The sequence below is a fragment of the Convolutriloba macropyga genome, chromosome 14, assembly GCF_964194025.1.
Source record: "Convolutriloba macropyga chromosome 14, txConMacr16.3, whole genome shotgun sequence".
Taxonomy (NCBI): Eukaryota; Metazoa; Xenacoelomorpha; order Acoela; family Convolutidae; genus Convolutriloba; species Convolutriloba macropyga.
This window is the reverse complement of record NC_134481.1, coordinates 21,283,033-21,303,797: the sequence shown is the minus strand read 5'-3', so window position 1 is coordinate 21,303,797 and position 20,765 is coordinate 21,283,033. Positions and strand designations below refer to the sequence as shown.

General features: G+C 36.3%; 1 protein-coding gene across 1 annotated transcript in view; it reads left to right on the top strand.

Moving 5' to 3' along the window:
- Positions 1-395: 395 nt before the first annotated feature.
- Positions 396-20,765, top strand: part of LOC142353065 (NADH dehydrogenase [ubiquinone] 1 alpha subcomplex subunit 13-like) — a 33,330-nt gene continuing 12,960 nt past the window's right edge. Inside the window, exon 1 of the mRNA XM_075405260.1 lies at positions 396-651. Within this exon, the coding sequence (XP_075261375.1) occupies positions 445-651 (207 nt within the window). The 5' untranslated portion in view covers positions 396-444. The remainder of the gene's footprint in view (positions 652-20,765) is intronic.

Sequence of the window (20,765 nt, the reverse complement as noted above, 5' to 3'; positions counted from 1 at the left end):
GTATCTAAGGACAAAAATCAGCTTTGCTCTCCTGCGGAGTTCTATCCTCTGCATTCGTGGGTCAAGGATACTTACGCGGCGCGGAATTGTAGATGCCTCGATGGGAGCCGTGCTTGAAGAAGGGAGGCTGTTAGTTTGACTCATCTACTCTGTCATTATTTGTTTGTTTTCTATTGCTGTCTGTATTTTGTTTTACTTCCTCAGCTGATGTTTGTATATATCATTTTTTTGATAGATTTAAACAATACGAAATGCTTTATGAAGACGTAGTGCTGGGAGGCACCCGGGCCAGCCAATATTCACCCAGTGTTGGGGAGGGGCATTTCTTAATTTACCTTTTTAAAAAAAATACTTATTCAGCGTATTCCGATGATCGTTACTTTATTTTCAGAGTCATATTGATCACCGCTTACATTGGCATAGAAGGAGTGTTAACCGCCAAAAATGACGGCACCGAAACAGGAAATGCCCCCTGTGGGAGGATACCCCGTGTTCCGTTGGTCGCGTAATCTGGGACAATGGGCTAGGGCAGGTTGGGGTTGGAAGGCAGCGGCAGCGCTTGTCGGTTTGACAGCATGGGGAAACTATCATCTAGCTAGACAATTCCAACTGTACAAAGAATACAATCGAGAAGAATACGAAGTACACCAGGTTTGTCTTGCGTTTTAACTTTTTCCTGTTCTGTAGATAAAGCGCTCATAGATCATACTAGGATTAGCTGAACAGAGCTGTGAAAGTGGGTATGTATATACGAACGAGGCTGGTTTGTTTCCTGCGGTAGTAAGAATTACGAACGCCTTATATTGAAAATTTGTAACGCTCTAAATTTTTTTATGCTCTAAAATAGTGTACTCTTTGGTCTTAAATTATATATTTTTAATTTGCTCTAGCTTTGACGTCTTTTTACTGGCAACAAATCTTATATTACTGGACCAATATGATGTAACTACGTAACCTCTATAGGATTTATTTTTGCATCTGACGCTAGAAATGATAGCATGCGCCCCCGAATTGTCATGAAAAAAAAGAAACTCTGTGACGCTCTTGAGCCAAAGGGGAGATTGTTGTCTCGGTCTTGATAGAAAAACTAAGGTTTCTATTGTGATAGAAGAAACCATATCGATAGGAAAGCGGAAGTGTTTCAAACAAGACAGTTCAGTAACATCCAGAAGTACTTAGCCAGCATCCGAAAACACCCAAATGTGCCTCCGATAGTATACCTCAGCAATACGAGAGGTGAATCCGACAGAGAAAAAGCTGACCTATTCAACCGTTTCTTCAAAAGTGTTTATAATGAAAAGAAAACAACGCAGATCAATCCCCAACATAGAATTCTAAGCACCATTGATATTACAGATGTTGAAATTGAACAAGTATTGGAAAATCTGAAGTTAAACAAAGCAACGGGAGCAGATAAACTGGGAAACATCATCTTGAAACAATGCTCAAAATCTCTTAGCAAGTCGCTAAAATTAGTACTCCAGACAGCACTAAACAAGGGCGTGTACCCGAAGTACTGCAAAATCAGTCAAATCTCACCAATCTTTAAAGAAGGTAATACAGCTGACGTCAAGTGTTACCGACCCATTAGTCTTCTTTGCTGCATCTCTAAAGTATTGGAAAGACTTATCTTCAATGCCCTCTCTAGGCACTGCAAAGTATGGCTGCATCAAAATCAGTTTGGATTCAGAAAAAACAGATCTGCCACAATTCAACTTTTGATTTTCCTAGATTCTATAGAAGTACGACCAAGAGACGGTTGACAAACTCACAATCGTGTATCTGGACTTTGCCAAAGCTTTCGACAAAGTGTCCCGTCATATCCTTATAGACAAGCTTAAAAAATTAGAAGTAGGCGGTAAATTGTTGACACTTCTGCATTCATATCTTGAAAACAGGCAAGAGTACCTAAAGATAAAAGATGATTGCTCCGATTACCTGGATGTCACGAGTGGTGTGCCCCAAGGATCCATATTCGGACCCCTACTGTTCCTGATTTTCATTAATGATCTCCCCAATATGAAACCTGAAATAGAAAACTACGGCTTTGCAGATGACTTTAAAATGATCGCACAGAGCCAAACGGAATCGGAAGACGGAACCACCCACATCGAAATGTGGTGCAAGGAAAACCAAATGGAGCTCAATGCCTCAAAATGCAAGCTACTGAATCTAAAAAGTCAGCTTTCAGCAAGCCTAAAGAAAAATAACCTGAAAGAAGCCGCAGTACAGCGAGACATAGGGCTCATCATCTCCTCAAATCTCAACTGGACAGAAAATTGTGAAATCCGGATCCAAAAAGCAACTGGTGCGTTTTTCCAGATAAAGCGTAACATATCAAACAAAAGCAGCATCTCAACAAAGCTACACGCCTACGCAGGATATGTTGTCCCAATCCTTACGTACTGCTCGCAAGCGTGGTATGCCAGCAAGACAAACGTATCGAAATTCGAAATTCAGATAAAAGCGACAAAGTGGGTTGTCAATGGACAAGTATCAGGATACAAGGAACGCCTACTAAAGCTCAAACTGCTACCACTTGGTAGGTATGCTGAGATGCACGACTTGCTGCTTCTGATATTGCTAGACGGGAATGTATACGATGTTGAAATTGAGAACATGAAGAGAAAAGCGAATCAAATACTAGGCAAAATGGCAGAGGTGAATTTGAAATAAAGAATAGACTTGCAAAAGCAGATGAAAACTTCTTCCATCGAACAATGCAACTTTACAACACTGTCTCCGCGTATACAGAAACTACGGCGAAGTACTCAACAAGCAAACAATCACCATCATCTACTGGGAATACTTCGTTTTAATCAACTGAACAGGTGCACCTGGCGAATAATGTGCAAATGTGGAACATGTAGCAACTGGAAAAAGATAAACTGAAATAGACTGATAAACACTGGGGTTGACACCCCAGGGGCAATAGCCCGGAGGTTGTACTAATACTATACAAAGGGGGTGTTTTCAATTCATTGTCAATAACATTTTCCTTCAGACCCCCAGAAATTACATATTGATCTTCATCTAAAATGGACCGTTCATTTCCAACACAAATTAGCGAAGGCTGGTCTTCTTCTTCAGGTATCGTGTCTGTTCCAGACATCGATTGCCACTTTGGAGAACTCCTTCCGCGCTTCTTGATTTTTTGCTCTTCGTAAGATATCGATGGGTGAAGCTCGGAGCTGTTGCATATATGTGATTCTCTGTCTTTCGATTAGTTGAACTAGTTTCTGCTTGCGAAAAACATTTTGAAGAAATTGTACTTATCTTGTTCTTATGCTCTTAGTAGGCCTCTGGTACATCCCGCTTGCAGTAATACTTGTGAGTTAGTCTTCTTTGCTTTCCACGATATCCTTTGCATGCGCCGAAAACACATTTGAAAAGATTCTTTTCTGCTTTCGATGCTCTTTATTATGGTCCAAGTTTCCGAACAGTACGACCAGATGGGGTAAATGTAGCATTTAAAGACTGGATGCTGCTCATCTTAGCGAAGGCATTTTGGCCTGTCCAATTCGGTTGTTTAGCTCTTGGGTCTTTCTGCTTTCAGATGAGATTAGTCATCCTAAGTATTTGAACTTTTTCGACCTGTTTGAGAATTGTTCCATTCAAACTGATGTTGAATTTGAGGATTTCATCTGGAGATCGTCATGAATTCAGTATTCTTTACGTTGATCTCCATTCCGTATTGCTTGCTGACTGTGTCCATTTAGTTAACAAGTTTCTCTACGTCTTCTTCGCTCGTTTTAATCAATAGCGTATCGTCTGCATAACGAAAGTTATTCACATTAAAAACTCCAAAAGAAACACCCCGTAAGGAACTGATTTTAATTTCACTGTAAAAAGAAGCGGTCAGAGGAGAGCATACAGCCCTGTCTCACTCCTTTTTGTAGTAACTGCTGCCTTCACTTCCTTTTGCACTCGTATGGTAGCAGTTTGTTTGTAATAGAGTACTTGGATCAGACGGAGACTTTTGTTTATGTAGCCTAGCAAGTGCATCCATTCATTGAACATTTCGGTCGAAATCTATTTTGTATTCAACCAAGCACAAATATATATCGTTCAACATTTCCATGCAACATTAACATACATTTTAAAGGGTAAACAGAGTTCCTTGTGTGAAACAGAGTTTCAGAGTCAGACCTTAGAAGACCATCCTGAGTATTCAATTGGTTGTCAATTTTCGGTTTATTCCTTCTGCACAAGACCTTTATCAAGATTTTAGTCAGATGCAACATAAGACTTTTAGTTTTGTGTTCTTCGAACCGAAGTGTTCCGGTCGTTTTCGGTAAAGGGAGGAACACTAATTTGCTCATTTCTTTCGGCAGTGCACCTTCATCGTAAAGCTGATTGAAGAACTTAAATAAAATCGCAACAAAGTCGCTACCGAGAGCTTTGAGCTTCTCTGAGCTGATTTCATCGAGCCCAGCAGATTTCCCAATCTTTGTCGTCATTAAAGCGGCAGCAGTTTCCTACAAGTATCTTAGGTCAACTGAGCTCACCTTCGAAAACTGCACGGTAACTTTTTCGGTTTGGCTCCTCATAGCTTTCTTTGCCGTTCTCCACCCATCTTTTTACAGCATCAGGCTGCATTAGGGTGTCTCCTGATCTACTTTGCGCATAGCTGAACTCTGAGAGCTTTTATATATACATGTTACCTCTTGTATTTTCTCATGCGCTTGGTAGATAATTGGTAGACATCTTTGACCTCCTTACACTTCCTACTAAAACATCCTTAGCCTTGTTGCATTTCTTGCTACTTAACTGATTGTGCGAGGCGTAGTCATCCATCTTGGCTTCCTTCCCTCATTCATTGAATTAAAAATCTCTTTATTCATCCTGTTTTTGCGGTTCTCTTCACTTCTTGGGTCAAAACTGAGTGCCGTCTTTTGATGCAGAACATTCTGTCAAACTTTTCTTTGCTACTGTAAGATTCACGGTCCTTGAGCATTGCAGAGAACTTCGCTTGATTTCGTTTTCAGGCGTGACACGACCCCATTGCATAAGCTCCATACGGATTATGGACTTTCTTCAAACGGAGTCACAATTTCGCAATCAAGGGATGGCAGTCACGTCGAGTACTGAGTTGCAAAGCCTCTTAGGTATCAGAAAGTAGTCAATCTAAGTTTTTGTTTTTCTATCTCGACTTTTCCAGGTCCACAGCTTTGACTATATTTTCTCGAACCAGGTATTGAGAACACTAAGTTTTCCGCTCTGGCACCTTTCTCGCAAAAAAGTACTCTTGGGTTTTGTTCGCCTAGGCCAAATTTTCCAATTAAGCTTTTGCTCACTTCGGTACCAACCTTAAACAATTTTGATCTGCGGTTTACCAGAAGCCTCTCCTAATGCGTCATTCATTCCCAACCTCGGAAATTTTATGTACCGCTGGATTTTAGGGACAACCAAATCTTATATTGTACAACTTGATGTTAGCAAAACTCTCCCCTCATGCAATTTGAACTTAGGCGAAGAAATATTAATGTGAAACAATATGGCAACTTGGCGAGAAACAAAACTTCACTAAGTCTGTAGTGTCTTCTATCCCTGAACCGTTCGGCATATAGAAACACAAATTCAGGCGGATCTGCGGGAACCTATTGAGAACTTTGAATGAGGGTGACTGTGATAGCTTGCCGGCCAATTCTCTGTTACATCCCCGAAAATATCGGTGACGAAACCGACACTTTGAACATTTAAAGTGGATGAAAATTGACTACTAGCCATTCCTCAATTAAAACAAAGGACGAAAGAAATATCTACAGAACTAAACGTTTGTATACATAATGTACGCTCTGTCAGGAATAAAATGGGAGATGTAAATGCCCTCTTGGAAGTAAATGATAGTTTTGGAGCTCTTATAGAATCGTGGATTGCGAACAACTCAGGTGACTATTTTATTCTAAAGCAGTGTTGTCCCCAAGGATTTCTTTTCTATTGTGCACCAAGGGTTAATAAAAGAGGAAGTGGAATTTGCCTCTTTTACAGATGTGATCTACATTTGGAAAATTTTGAAAAGTCTGCCTCTGAATTTTTTGAATGCTGTTATGCCTATTTAACTGTTAGGGCCAGTTATTTAGTAATCGCTGTTTTTCGACCACCTGGATTAAATATTAAATCTTTCATTGATCACATTAAGATTCTTTTTGAAGAAAAAAGAATACAATTCGACAAGATTGTTCTGGGTGACTTTAACATTTCACAATGTAAATAACGATGCATCGAAAATCTGGAACTCTTTTTTGAAGATTTCGACCTCACTCAGTACGCCTGCGAGAAAACGCATAGAAGTGGTGGGATTCCTGACCTTGTTATAGCGTCAAACAATATTTCATTTAATGTAAAATCGAATAGCTTTGTTACTTCTCCGGACTATTCGTTTATTTGCTTCTCGCTCAGCAATTTGAAACAACGTAAATCTCAACACCAGTTGATATATAGAAATTTGAAGAAGTTTGGGAGAAGGTTTTATTAATTATTGAAGCCGTGCTTAAAGTTTGATGTTGCCTCCAGTATTGATGAAGCATGGGATATTTATCTAAGGTTTGGGCATATTTTGGACTCCGTTCTACCACTCAAAATAAAAACTTTTAATAAACATCAATGTCCGTTTTTTGACAATGACACAGCTTTTGGCTATGAAACGAATGCAGAGAAAAGCAGAGCATAAATATAGAAAGTCGGAAAGATCTGTTCTAAAATCTGAATAATATACAATGTTACCCATATGTATTTTCAAAAAACTCTTAGAGAAGTGTAGTTTATACATTGACAATGCGTTGATGGAAAATTGTAGCTATCAAAGTATGCCACCTTAAAATTGCTTCTTGGTCAAAATGTGGAACAGCTCCCAAAATACGGAAACAAAAAACAGCTTGCAAACGACCTCATTGAGTTCTTTTTATCTAAAGTGAAAACTTATTGCATCGATTCCCACTGCGGTCCTGAAATTCTGAAAGCTGAAGTTAACTCAATGAATTCGTTCACAGAGTTGTCGTTAAGAGTGATTTTCTACAGAAAGAGCCCTCGTTAAGATGACGAATGATTTGCTCTTCAATTTGGATAAGACAAACAGCACGTTTTATATTGAACTTGAGCTATCAGCTGAGCCGCCTTTGACACTCAGTCATGAATTACTTCTTTCGATTCTTGAAACAAGTTTGGATTTCAAAGATAAAGTGCTTAGATTTTTAAATAATTTTCTGAGTAGTAGATTGTTGGTTGATAATGAATATTCGATAATAGGAACTATAAAAACGGTTGTTCCTCAAGGATCTGTTCTAGGTCCCGTTCATTTTTCATGCTATCTTGTTGCTCTGGAAGTTCTGTTTGAACGTCTTGTTGTCAATTATCATTTTTATGCCGATGACTCTGTTATCTTTTTTGTTTACAATGCTTCGATAAATCAGGGGGCTTTTGATTTGATACGAACGACTCTAAAAGTTGTTCAGTGGTGCTAAGCTGCGATTGAACTCTAATAACACAGTGCATGTTTATTAGTAGAAAGAACAGTCTAAATAGCGATATTGAGCTTCCAGCTGACGCTAATTTTTCTAACAATTTTACTTTGTTGGTCTTCAACTTGGACTCCAGATTTTCATATACAAAATAAGTTGGTTCTGTGTGTCGACGATGTTATTAATTCCTTGCGAAAAATTTATTCCATCAGAAATTTGGCAGAAAGTCGTTGATCGAGTTAGTTCGGGTAATGATTCTCTCGCGACTATTTACTGCAACTCACTGTACTATGGACTACCTGTGTATAGTATACAGAAATTACAGCATATAATGAACTCAGCATGTCTCTTTTTTAGGCTATCAACTGGTTCACCAACAGCAAATTATATCAAAGAGCTTCATTGGCTACCTATGAAACACCGTGTCCTCTATAAAATTCTACTTTTTGGTCACCGTTTGGTTCATTTTCCGTGGAAAATTCCCGTGTATCTTGGCACATTAGTTTTCCGAAATGATAAGTTGACTAAATGCCAATATGCGTACAATTTGAAGGTTCCTAATGTCAGGCATGCATTTGGGCGAAGACCATTCAGTTTTGCTGTTCCTTTTGAATGGAATAAGTTGCCTTTTAAAATGGAACTAATACCCCCAGGAGTTTGATTATGGGAAAAACTGAAAATTTTATTTAATCTTTGGTTTTGAAGGCACTTTTGAGTTTGTACATGGTGCGTAAACCTATAATAAGAATAATAACATTTAGCCATTAGTTTTTCTGACACACTTAATATTGATAAATCTACGGTCAAATGCATCAAACAATTTAGAAAAAAGCGCAGACAATTGTTCGTACTCGACCAGTTGTGAAGTGAGCCGTTCAACACCTAAAAGGATTTTGTTTTCGGTCCAATCTGCTGGAATGATAAAGTGAAGGAGAAAAATCGTGTTCATAATCGCTATGCTGATTGAAACTGAATTAGATTGCTCCCTTGTCCGCAAACGTGATCTCAAACGCTTCTGGAATGGCCAAGTCCTTGATGAAACCGATTTACATGACTTCGATCAGCTATCAGTTAAATCGACAAAACAATCCTTAGCCTCAGATCATGTTGTTAGATGACAGTCCATCTTTGACAGTCCGCTTCTGGAATGGCCAAGTCCTTGATGAAACCGATTTACATGACTTCGATCAGCTATCAGTTAAATCGACAAAACAATCCTTAGCCTCAGATCATGTTGTTAGATGACAGTCCATCTTTGTCTCTCTCTTAAATGTTAGTGGGTTAACTTCTAGACTATCTATTAGAAACTGCTCGGTTCTAGACTATGTATTTAGTACTTCTTCTAACAGTCTTCACAAGAGAAACTTGGTGTAACAACAACTACAGTAAATCTTTTTTCCGTTGTTCGGTCAGTACAGAGTTGTCTAATGAACAGAGCGATCAGATAGACTTCATGTAGGTCTTGTTTGAGAAATGCTCTTTGTATTGCTACAACTGGCCTTCCTGTGCAATACTACTAATTTTTTGCCGTCCGGGAAACACCTCCGTCTCTATTTAGCGCCCACTTCCAGCAAATATTGCGTGTAACCAAAAATGATTGAAAAATGTCTGAACTGTTTTTCAAGTTTTTACTTTTTCATAAGTCTGGCGTGCCCAAAGTCAGTGACAGATTTCGACTTGGCGAATATCGATTTTACTCAAAGCCAGCTCATGAGGGGGTTTAGGTTATTTGGAATTTTCGGTTAAAAATATATCTCTAAGTGATATATTTTTAAAATTTCATTGCGGACAAGGGAGAAATTTGATAATGAAAAATTTCATGTTCTCAAAGAGAATCTAGCCTGTGAGAGAGAATCCGCCCGACTTCTCTCATTGTCTGTCCGACATGCTGGAGCTTGGTTGTCTGCTCCCCCCATTCCAGCTCTTGGGCTTCATATGGCACCAAATGAGTTTAGAATTAGTGCAAAGTACAGGTTGGGTGTCCCTGTCTACGACGCCGAAAGGAAGTACCCGTTCTGTAAAGCAGGAGTTCTTGACATCTATGGGGATCATGCCATTGCGTGTCACGGTCGGGGAGACGCAATTGCAAGACATGACCGTATTCGAGATAAATTAGTGTCTGCTTGCTCATCTGCGAATCTCTCACCAGTAGTGGAAAAAAAGAACCTAATTCCAGAAAGCCAGTCACGCCCTGGAGACATCTTTGTCCCTACTTGGAAAGCGGGAAGACCTGCTGCATTTGATGTAACTGTTACTTCGTCGCTGCAATCCAACTCTCTCACTAATGCGGCTACAAAGGCAGGATACGCACTTGATGCAGCAGATGAAAGAAAATATTGTCTCCACGACGATAACTGCGCAAAGATGGGAATCACATTTGTTCCCCTTGCAATTGAAGTTCTTGGCGGGATATCGGCAACCTTCAAGAAAACACTCAAGCGGTTGGCTGTGTTAAGTGACAATCGTTCCTTCCAAGCGCAGGGGTTGTCTGTAGCTTTCTGTAAACTAATGCAATCCTTGTCAATCACCGCTATTCGGGGATCAGCGGAAATGTTGCTGGCACGGGCTCCATAGTAGACTGTTTTGCTTTTTGGGTGCTCGACTGCTCGGAGGGGAGATGGTTGATCCAGTACTGTTGCAATCATTGTCGACAGATATGATCAAGCGGTCTGCCTTAATGATTTTGACACGCTCTTTATGGCCAGATTCAGAATCAGAAGAGTCGAGATTGACCTTTAATGATAAGTCACCAAAACGATTGCAACAAACGGGAGACTTATCAATGTGCAGTTCTAGTATTTTTTATTCTTACCTGACCAAAGTGGGGAGAATAAAAACATACATTTTACATGTGAAAAACAAAAAAACGCCGACGAAATGAGATTCATAAACTGTTGATCTGTTGTATTGACAATCACCGTTTTGTTAACCAAGTTAATTATTTTTGGTTCTAGTGTTTAATTTAATCTTGAATCACTCTTCGATCTTAATGGCCCTTCAAAACCCCACCCAAGAACAAAAAACCGCCCAAGAAACTCACGCCTCTCTGATGTTCTTTCACCAAACTCAACTACTCTTGTGTCAAATTTGTTAACGCCTTCAGTGAAAGTTGTTTGATGGCTACCCTGGAGTTCAAATTTTTACAATACTCTTCCGAAAAAATTTTTACTGGATAAGAAACCAAGAAAAGGTCTTTAAACCCGTTCAACTATACGTCTGTTAAAACACACTTTGTGAGTCTTGTAAATGCTGCCAAAAACGTCCGTCAAAGCCAACAAACGGATTGGAATCTCTATGTTTTGAAGATTTCGAGAAAATTTTGAAGATTTCGCTGAACTTGATTGTTTAAATTAGTGGTTCACTAGACTCAGCTCAAAATGAATGTTTCAAAGTAATGCGTTCATGGGGCGCCAGCAGTTTTCCAAACAGCTAAACCTTGAGGCAAGCAGCTTCAATTTGTTGTGCCAGAACTTCAATGGAACTATATACTACCCGACATTATCACGAGACACATCTGATGCTTTTGAATCGCTGTCCGTCGCGGATACTAAAAGCCTGTCCAAAAGCTCATCTTACGACTCAATTGATTGGTCTCCTGTCAATATCTTTAAACTATACCGAGATGTTTTGGCAGCTTCTTGTATTCCGTTTTCTGCTAAATTCTTTTAGTCAATGTTTCTGTTATTTTGTGGGAAACCGCGTTTGTAAGACCCCTTCACAAAGGAGGATCTGAAATTAATATTGTTAACTGGAGACCAATTAGCCTTCTTCCTATTATACCTATTATTGTTTTTTGTGAAAGTTATATTCAATTTTCAAACATCAAAAAGAAGCAGTTTCATCCAAAGCAGTTCGGTTTTCAGTCACAAAAAAGTGCCATCGTTTAATTGGTTGAGTGTAATGAAAATTATTCGGATAGATAACAAAAGCAACGACACTTTTTTTCCATATAGTTTCATTGCGCAGAAGCGTTTGATAAGGTTCATTTCAGCATTCTGATGTCACAGCTGTAATTATTTGGACTTATTTGGTCTGGAAAATGATTTTGTTAGCTTTTTCATTTGTTGCCTACTTAACCGATATCGCCTGGTTACTTTGATTGCCTCATATCAGCGTTACTACGAGTTTAAGGTGGCGTATCACAGGAGTCGGTCTCAGGACCCTTGCTTATGGTCACACATGACTTAAGATACTCAAATGTTTTTGCACGCTCCTATTATTAAGGTCAAAAGACGATTCCTAAATGCCATTGAAATTTAATCAAGGGCAGCTTCTGAAACTAGACTTTAGTCTTTATCGAATTTCTTTTAAAAAAATTTATGTCATTTTTTCTCATTGGCGTTTTGAGACCAGATCTGCGAAGCTATCACTTTTGTTTTCTCTCAGTTTTCCAACTATGTTGTGGTGATTGGTGGCCTTGGACTCTTAGTTTTTTCAACATGCGATAAACCTGGGGCAGTTCCTCCTTCTCCACTAATTGAACATCCCAGAAGATTAAAGGTTCGAACTGGTATTGTTCGGTTTTTCCTCATTAATAGTGAAGTTTTCTTACGTCGCAGGCTCTTGACTGTGAGCATTTTCTTGAAACGGCTCCCTGGTTGTTCCGTAGCCCCCGTTATTATTTTCAGGTGAGATTCGATGGAGTTTTGAAAAATGAAGAGTCGTGAACTGCCGAAGTTATCTCCAGATCTTCAATAGTCCTTGTGTTGAGTGCGCATATTCAGGTCGTTAAGTTATTTGATGGTAATCGTCTGAGAAATTATTTTTTCCTATCAGTAAATACTCGTCCATTACATTGAGAAAGCCCGCACTTTAAGTCCATACAAAGTCTAGTTTCTGTACTCTTCTTCCTCTGTCTCATCCCTCTTGCTGTATTAGAGACACTTTTTTTTCAAATTCAGCTAGGAAGAATCGCAATTTACAAAAAGTGAAGTCATATTACTTGTTTTTTAGTTTGTCAGGATCCGAGATTTAGACTAGACTTGCTGAAAAGTGAATTATATTCTGCTTTTTAAAACTTAACAGAGGAAGTGGTTAATCTTGATATCTACCAACTTTTTTTAGATTTCTCTCAATGTAATATTCTGACATTTAAACAACTTTATTTTTTGGAAATACTCCCTTGCGCAAAAATCGTATCAGTAAAGTTGGGATTTTTCTTCGATTTAAAACCAATTCGCCCGTTACCTCTTGATAAAAAGTTGAAATAGAAACGGTCACCTAATTACTTGTTGCTGCAGAGAATTTTGATAGATAGAAACTCCTTTTAAATAACCGATTTTTCGTCTGACTCATTTGACTTTTCGTCCTTAAAAAAGGGATAAACAGGTAGCGCCCAGCAGATATTAAGTTTCATTAGAAGTCCCTAGCTGCGGTTAGTTGTCATTCCATTGCTTAGTGTGGTGAAGCTACTGGGAAGGCCGTAGTTTAAGGTTAAATCGTCATTTTTAGGAGTTTTTGAGCCCAAAATGTTGAAATCTTTCGTGGTTTTAGTCATTTTTCGAGTTTTTTTTGGACCAGTCTAACATTGAGGCTGGTTAAAGTTGATAAAGGTCGTTTGCAAGACATAAGTAATTTTTATGACCATTTTAAGAGCTATATGTTCTGGTAATTCAAACAAAAACAGTCAGATTAATAAAATTTTTGTCATTTTTTTTTAGTTTTTTCAGACCTAGTTGTCAAGAAACCTCCTCTAGGGTTTGATTTCTAGTGGTAATGGAATGTATTTCAACATTTAAACATCACAAATTTTAGCATTTTTGGCATTTATTGTCGTTTTTCAAATTTGCATTGGCCGTGGAATAGTTTTCAGCTTTTCAATATTACGAGTTTTAGCAATTTTTTTGCTAAAAGTTGCATTTTAAATTTTTTTGAAAGTTTGTTATTTTTTAGGTTTCCTCAGCCTGAAGTGCCAAGGAACCCCCTCTAGATTTGAATAATAGGTAACTTCATAGTTTCTAGATATAATGGAATGTTTTACAAGATGTTAATATCACGATTTTAAGCATTTTTTTGAAAAAAATTTCAAAATTTTTAATTTATTTGTACCTCCAGCCTCCAGGGCCATAAAACCGCCTGAAGGGTTTGATAAAAGGTTATTGTATAGTTTCTAAATGTAATCGAATGTTAAAGGTCCGAGATTTTACCGAATTTAAGCAACTCTTTAAAAAAATATTTGGCATTTTTTTCAAAATTTTTGAAAAATTTTGTTTTTCTTATATTGCTTCACACACCAGGGAAACTCCTCCGAGGTTTGGTAGTCAACTGCTGCATGTTTTCTGGAATTAATGTAATATTTATCAATATTTTATTGACTCTAGTTTTAGCAATTTTTGATGAAATTTATTATTTTCAATATTCGAAAAATTATCATGTTCCAAGTTTATGGATCTTTGAGCCAGTGCCAAGGAGGCTGAAATAGGAAAATTTAAAGCTTGAAAATGGGATACTATATATTCTCTTGAGACAATGAAATGGTTCTGATGATTTTAATATTACGAGTTTTAGCAAGGTTTCGTTAAAATTTGCTACTGTTTTTTAAATTTTTGATTTTTTGGCCATTTATGAGTTTTCCGATCATAACTGGCATAAGAAAGTTTTTAGGTCTTGCAGATAGGTTACGACAGAACTCCAGACATAAGAAATGGTTTCAAAATGGTTTACTCAACAATAGTGGAAACTTTTCTTTTGAATTATGCACTTTCAGTTTTTTTCTGTATGATTTAATAGCTAACAAGGCTAGAAAACTGGAAGTTGCAGAGTCGAATCTCATCATGAAAAAAATTTGTAGCTCTCTCTCCGTGTTGGTTGGGGTTTCTCTCCTTCTCTTTCTCGTTCACATTTTCTCTCGCACACTATCTAACGTCTTTTGTTGATGCAGCACTTCAGCTGCTGTTATGTGGCGTGACGTCATCATCTATTACCCTCAAGTCACGACTCTTCTATTAGGCTAATGCTAGCCTCACTAAACCGTTGTTAGCTACTGACAAAGCCAACCGCTCGCTGGTCGTTTGAGAGCAATTCGCCCGAGTTTCATATCTATTAATAGCCGCGAAGCGATAGCTGAGGCTATTATTAGCCTTCTCTTGTTTTTACGACTGGAAGAGGAGTACTGCTTGTTTTATGAATTTTCTTTACCCAAGTACTCCTCGTTCAGACGGCGTTTTGACCTAAAAGTCAAAGATTTGGATAACCGTATGAAATAAATTTTTCTGCGCGAGAAGTTTTTTGATCATGCTCTTTAATCAGTGAATGACTTTTTGACTTTCAATTTTTTTTGACAGAATGCCGCCTAAAGATAAACATTTTTAGTCGTTTTTCGTTCAATCGGCCCCGTCTTTTGCTGATAATTTAGTTTATTGTGGAAACAGTTTTGATGAAAGCTGTATCAATATTTGAAACTCTGAAAATGATAAGTGTTTCCGAGAGTATAATGAGTTTTAAACTCTAAATGAGCACGTTTCACAATCTTTAATTCATTTTTGGATTTCTTAAAATTATTTCATCATTTTTGGATCTACAAGCAGATTTTTTCAAAATGATATTTGACCTTTGATATTTCAGGCATTAAATGCTTCTTTCTATCCTCAGGTATTTTTGTTTTATAAAATACTACACATGCTTGCCCGATTTTGACAGTTTTTAGTCTAATTTTTCTGTTTTTTGTTTGTTTTTGGGATTTGGTTACTAGAAAAAGTCTTGTTTGCACTGAACTAATGATGAATGATTTTGTAGCGCTCAGTTTTTCGAATTCTGCAAAAAAAATGTGCCTTTTAAAAAATGTTTGACTATTTTTGCAAAATGTTTTTTTCTAATTTTTAATCTATATTTCAACTACCTTTTAATCTCTATAGGGGAATAGCAATGATATTTCAGTCAATAAATGCTTCTTTATAACCTGAGGTGTTTTTGTTTCATAGAATTGTACACATGCTTGCCCAATTTTGGCAGTTTTTGTCTATTTTCTGTTTTTAGTTTGTTTTTTGGATTTGGTTACTAGAAAAGGTCTAGTTTTGCACTGAACTAATGATGAATGATTTTGTGGCGTTCAGTTTTTCGAATTCTGCAAAAAAGTGCCTTTTTGAAAAATTGTTTGACAACTTTTGCAAAATATTTTTCCAATTTTTGATCTATATTTCAACTACCTTTTAATCTCCAGGGGGATAGCTAAATAATTTCATGCTTAATAAGGAAATGTATTGTTCTACTTCATTGGTTTTACTTCTCGAAAATTAAAGTCTGTTTTGTTTCTGTTTCTGTCCTTATTCTCTGCATTCTCGCATGTATCCGTCTATCATATTTCTGAGAGCTATAGTTTTAATGAGCTCTGCTTTTATGAGTTGATGAAAATAATGTTTTTAGCCTTGCTCTTAGATTTTTATTTAGTTTGCAATTGATTTAATTTGGCATTGCGTCACAGAATTTGTTGAAATGCCGTTTTCTTGAACTATTTTGATGACTTTATCTTTTAGCGATTTTTCCGTATGAAATAAATTTTTCTGAGCGAGAGAAGTTTTTTGATCATGCGCTTTAATCAGTGAATGAATTTTTGACTTTCAAAAAATTTTTGACAGAGTGCCGCATAAAGATAACCATTTTTAGTCGTTTTTCATCCAATTGGCCCAGTTTTTTGCTTATAATTTAGTTTTTTGTAGAAGTAATTGTGATGAAAGCTGTATTAATATGTGAAACTCTGAAGTTAATAACTCAGTATTTTTGAGAGTATAATGGTGAATTTTCAATTCTAAATTAGCACTTTTCACAATCTTTTCATTTGTGGGTTTCTTAAAATAAGTTCTTCATTTTTGGATCTACAAGCAGATTTTTTAAAATGATATTCGACCTTTGATATTTCAGGCATTAAATGCTTCTTTGTAGCCTGAGATATTTATGTTTCTCATAGAATTTTACAATTTTTTGCCCCTTTTTGGCACTTATTTGTCTAAGTTATCTGTTTTTGATTGTTTTCTGGATTTGATTACTAGAAAATCTTGTTTCGCACTTAAATAATGATTGAATGATTTGGTGGCGTTCAGTTTTTTGAATCCTGCAAAAACAATTAAGTGCTTTTATGAAAAATTGTTCGACAATTTTTGCAAAATATTTTTCAATCTTAGATCTATATTTCAACTACCTTTTAATCTCTACAGGGGTATAGCTATATAATTTCATGCTAAATGAAGAAATGTATTTGTTTTCCTACTTCGTTGGTTTCAATTCTCGAAAACCAAGAACTAGTCTGCTTTTTAATGTTTCTGTCCTTGTTTTCCGCATTCTCGCATGTGTCGGTCCATCAGTTTTTTGAGAGCTATAGTTTTAATGAGCTCGGCTTTTATGAGTTGTTAAAAATAATGTTTTTGGACTTTTACTTAGATTTTTATTTTTTTTGCAATTGATTTCATTTGACATTGGGGCACAGTATTTGTTTAACCGCCCTTTTCTTGGAATGCCGTTTGGGGTCTCAGTTTGATTCCAAACCATTTTTTCCTTTGAATTAAAATCTGTTTTATTTGTCTTTTTGTTGATTTATTTGGTTTTTCAACTATTTTGCTGATTTTTAATCTTTGCAATTTTTTGCCCATTATTTTGTTTTGTTGAACTCATTGGTAATTGAGTTAAAGCTTCATGCCTTTAGGCTCTATTTGCTATAATGGATGCAACTTTCTTTTGCTATGAGGTTTTTCTCTTTCTACGCAATTTTAAAAAAGTTGAGAAATCTTACACAATTTTTTTCTCATTTTTTCTCTTTCAAAAATGGATGTGTGAGCTCTTTAGGGCTGGACTGATTTTTTTTATGGTTAGAATACTAGTTTATTTTTGCATGAAACAATGGTTTTGTTTGTATATGTACTTGTGCTACATGTAAAATAAGTTGAATTTTCCTAATTTTTTCATGTTTTTTTCTGGCAAATTTTCCTTTTCTTTTCTGTTGTTTTCTCTGCATTGATGACTTCTGCAAGGAAGTGCTAGCGTTTTGAATAGGCAGTTTTTTCGGCGGATATGACTTCGGGTCGTTTCTGGAATTCTGCCGGCTGTTTTTTTTATTTCGTCAAAATTTTTGTTACGACCATGTGACGTCAAAACCACTTAAAATAGGATTTTTCATTTGTTCATGCAATTTCAACTGAATTGCGTGCGTGACGTCTTTTTTCACTCTTAGTAGAACTAGTTTTTTTTGTTCGTTCGCGTGATTAAGTTTTTTGTCACGCGTGACTTACCTCACTCTTAAAAATGACTTCCTCACTTGGAAATTGACTTTTCTTTACTTTAATTCAGTGATAAGGTCAAGTCAATCTAAATGGAGGTTATTTGAAAGCAGCTAATAGTGACAGCAATAGCTTATACAGATTCTTAATCAAAATATAAGGTGTCATCCTTCAATGAAAAGAGTAAATTTTTTCTGTCTTTTTTACTGTTTTTACTGTTTATCTTTTTGTTTACTGAAGAAGGTCCAGGAATCTGTTGCGGCTATTTTGTGCAATCTGCCAGCTCTGTTCTAAAACTACGCATTTTGAAAAAAGTTGAGAAATCTTACACAATTTTTTTTCATTTTTTTCTCTTTTTCAAAAATGGATGTGTGAGCTCATTAAGGCTGACTGATTTTTTAATGGTTAGAATACTAGTTTAATTTTGCATGAAACAATGGTTTTGTTTGTATATGTACTTGTGCTACATGTAAAATAAGTTGAATTTTCCTAATTTTTTCATGTTTTTTTCTGGCAAATTTTCGTTTTCTTTTCTGTTGTTTTCTCTGCATTGATGACTTCTGCAAGGAGGTGTTAGCGTTTTGAATAGGCAGTTTTTTCGGCGGATATGACTTCGGGTCGTTTCTGGAATTCTGCCGGCTGTTTTTTTTATTTCGTCAAAATTTTTGTTACGACCATGTGACGTCAAAACCACTTAGAATAGGATTTTTCATTTGTTCATGCAATTTCAACTGAATTGCGTGCGTGACGTCTTTTTTCACTCTTAGTAGAACTAGTTTTTTTTTGTTCATTCGCGTGATTAAGTTTTTTGTCACGCGTGACTTACCTCACTCTTAAAAATGACTTCCTCACTTGGAAATTGACTTTTCTTTACTTTAATTCAGTGATAAGGTCAAGTCAATCTAAATGGAGGTTATTTGAAAGCAGCTAATAGAGACAGCAATAGCTTATACAGATTCTTAATCAAAATATAAGGTGTCATCCTCCAATGAAAAGAGTAAATTTTTTCTGTCTTTTTTACTGTTTTTACTGTTTATCTTTTTGTTTACTGAAGAAGGTCCAGGAATCTGTTGCGGCTATTTTGTGCAATCTGCCAGCTCTGTTCTAAAACTACGCATTTTGAAAAAAGTTGAGAAATCTTACACAATTTTTTTTCATTTTTTTCTCTTTTTCAAAAATGGATGTGTGAGCTCATTAAGGCTGACTGATTTTTTAATGGTTAGAATACTAGTTTAATTTTGCATGAAACAATGGTTTTGTTTGTATATGTACTTGTGCTACATGTAAAATAAGTTGAATTTTCCTAATTTTTTCATGTTTTTTTCTGGCAAATTTTCGTTTTCTTTTCTGTTGTTTTCTCTGCATTGATGACTTCTGCAAGGAGGTGTTAGCGTTTTGAATAGGCAGTTTTTTCGGCGGATATGACTTCGGGTCGTTTCTGGAATTCTGCCGGCTGTTTTTTTTATTTCGTCAAAATTTTTGTTACGACCATGTGACGTCAAAACCACTTAGAATAGGATTTTTCATTTGTTCATGCAATTTCAACTGAATTGCGTGCGTGACGTCTTTTTTCACTCTTAGTAGAACTAGTTTTTTTTTGTTCATTCGCGTGATTAAGTTTTTTGTCACGCGTGACTTACCTCACTCTTAAAAATGACTTCCTCACTTGGAAATTGACTTTTCTTTACTTTAATTCAGTGATAAGGTCAAGTCAATCTAAATGGAGGTTATTTGAAAGCAGCTAATAGAGACAGCAATAGCTTATACAGATTCTTAATCAAAATATAAGGTGTCATCCTCCAATGAAAAGAGTAAATTTTTTCTGTCTTTTTTACTGTTTTTACTGTTTATCTTTTTTTACTGAAGAAGGTCCAGGAATCTGTTGCGGCTATTTTCTGCAATCTGCCAGCTCTGTTCTAAAACTACGCAATTTGAAAAAAGTTGAGAAGTCTTACACAATTTTTTCTCATTTTTTCTCTTTTTTCAAAAATGGATGTGTGAGCTCATTAAGGCTGACTGATTTTTTAATGGTTAGAATACTAGTTTAATTTTGCATGAAACAATGGTTTTGTTTGTATATGTACTTGTGCTACATGTAAAATAAGTTGAATTTTCCTAATTTTTTCATGTTTTTTTCTGGCAAATTTTCCTTTTCTTTTCTGTTGTTTTCTCTGCATTGATGATTTCTGCAAGGAGGTGTTAGCGTTTTGAATAGGCAGTTTTTTCGGCGGATATGACTTCGGGTCGTTTCTGGAATTCTGCCGGCTGTTTTTTTCATTTCGTCAAAATTTTTGTTACGACCATGTGACGTCAAAACCACTTAGAATAGGATTTTTCATTTGTTCATGCAATTTCAACTGAATTGCGTGCGTGACGTCTTTTTTCACTCTTAGTAGAACTAGTTTTTTTTGTTCGTTCGCGTGATTAAGTTTTTTGTCACGCGTGACTTACCTCACTCTTAAAAATGACTTCCTCACTTGGAAATTGACTTTTCTTTACTTTAATTCAGTGATAAGGTCAAGTCAATCTAAATGGAGGTTATTTGAAAGCAGCTAATGGTGACAGCAATAGCTTATAGATTCTTAATCAAAATATAAGGTGTCATCCTTCAATGAAAAGAGTAAATTTTTTCTGTCTTTTTTACTGTTTTTACTGTTTATCTTTTTGTTTACTGAAGAAGGTCCAGGAATCTGTTGCGGCTATTTTGTGCAATCTGCCAGCTCTGTTCTAAAACTACGCAATTTGAAAAAAGTTGAGAAATCTTACACAATTTTTTTTCATTTTTCTTTTTCAAAAATGGATGTGTGAGCTCATTAAGGCTGACTGATTTTTTAATGGTTAGAATACTAGTTTAATTTTGCATGAAACAATGGTTTTGTTTGTATATGTACTTGTGCTACATGTAAAATAAGTTGAATTTTCCTAATTTTTTCATGTTTTTTTCTGGCAAATTTTCCTTTTCTTTTCTGTTGTTTTCTCTGCATTGATGATTTCTGCAAGGAGGTGTTAGCGTTTTGAATAGGCAGTTTTTTCGGCGGATATGACTTCGGGTCGTTTCTGGAATTCTGCCGGCTGTTTTTTTTATTTCGTCAAAATTTTT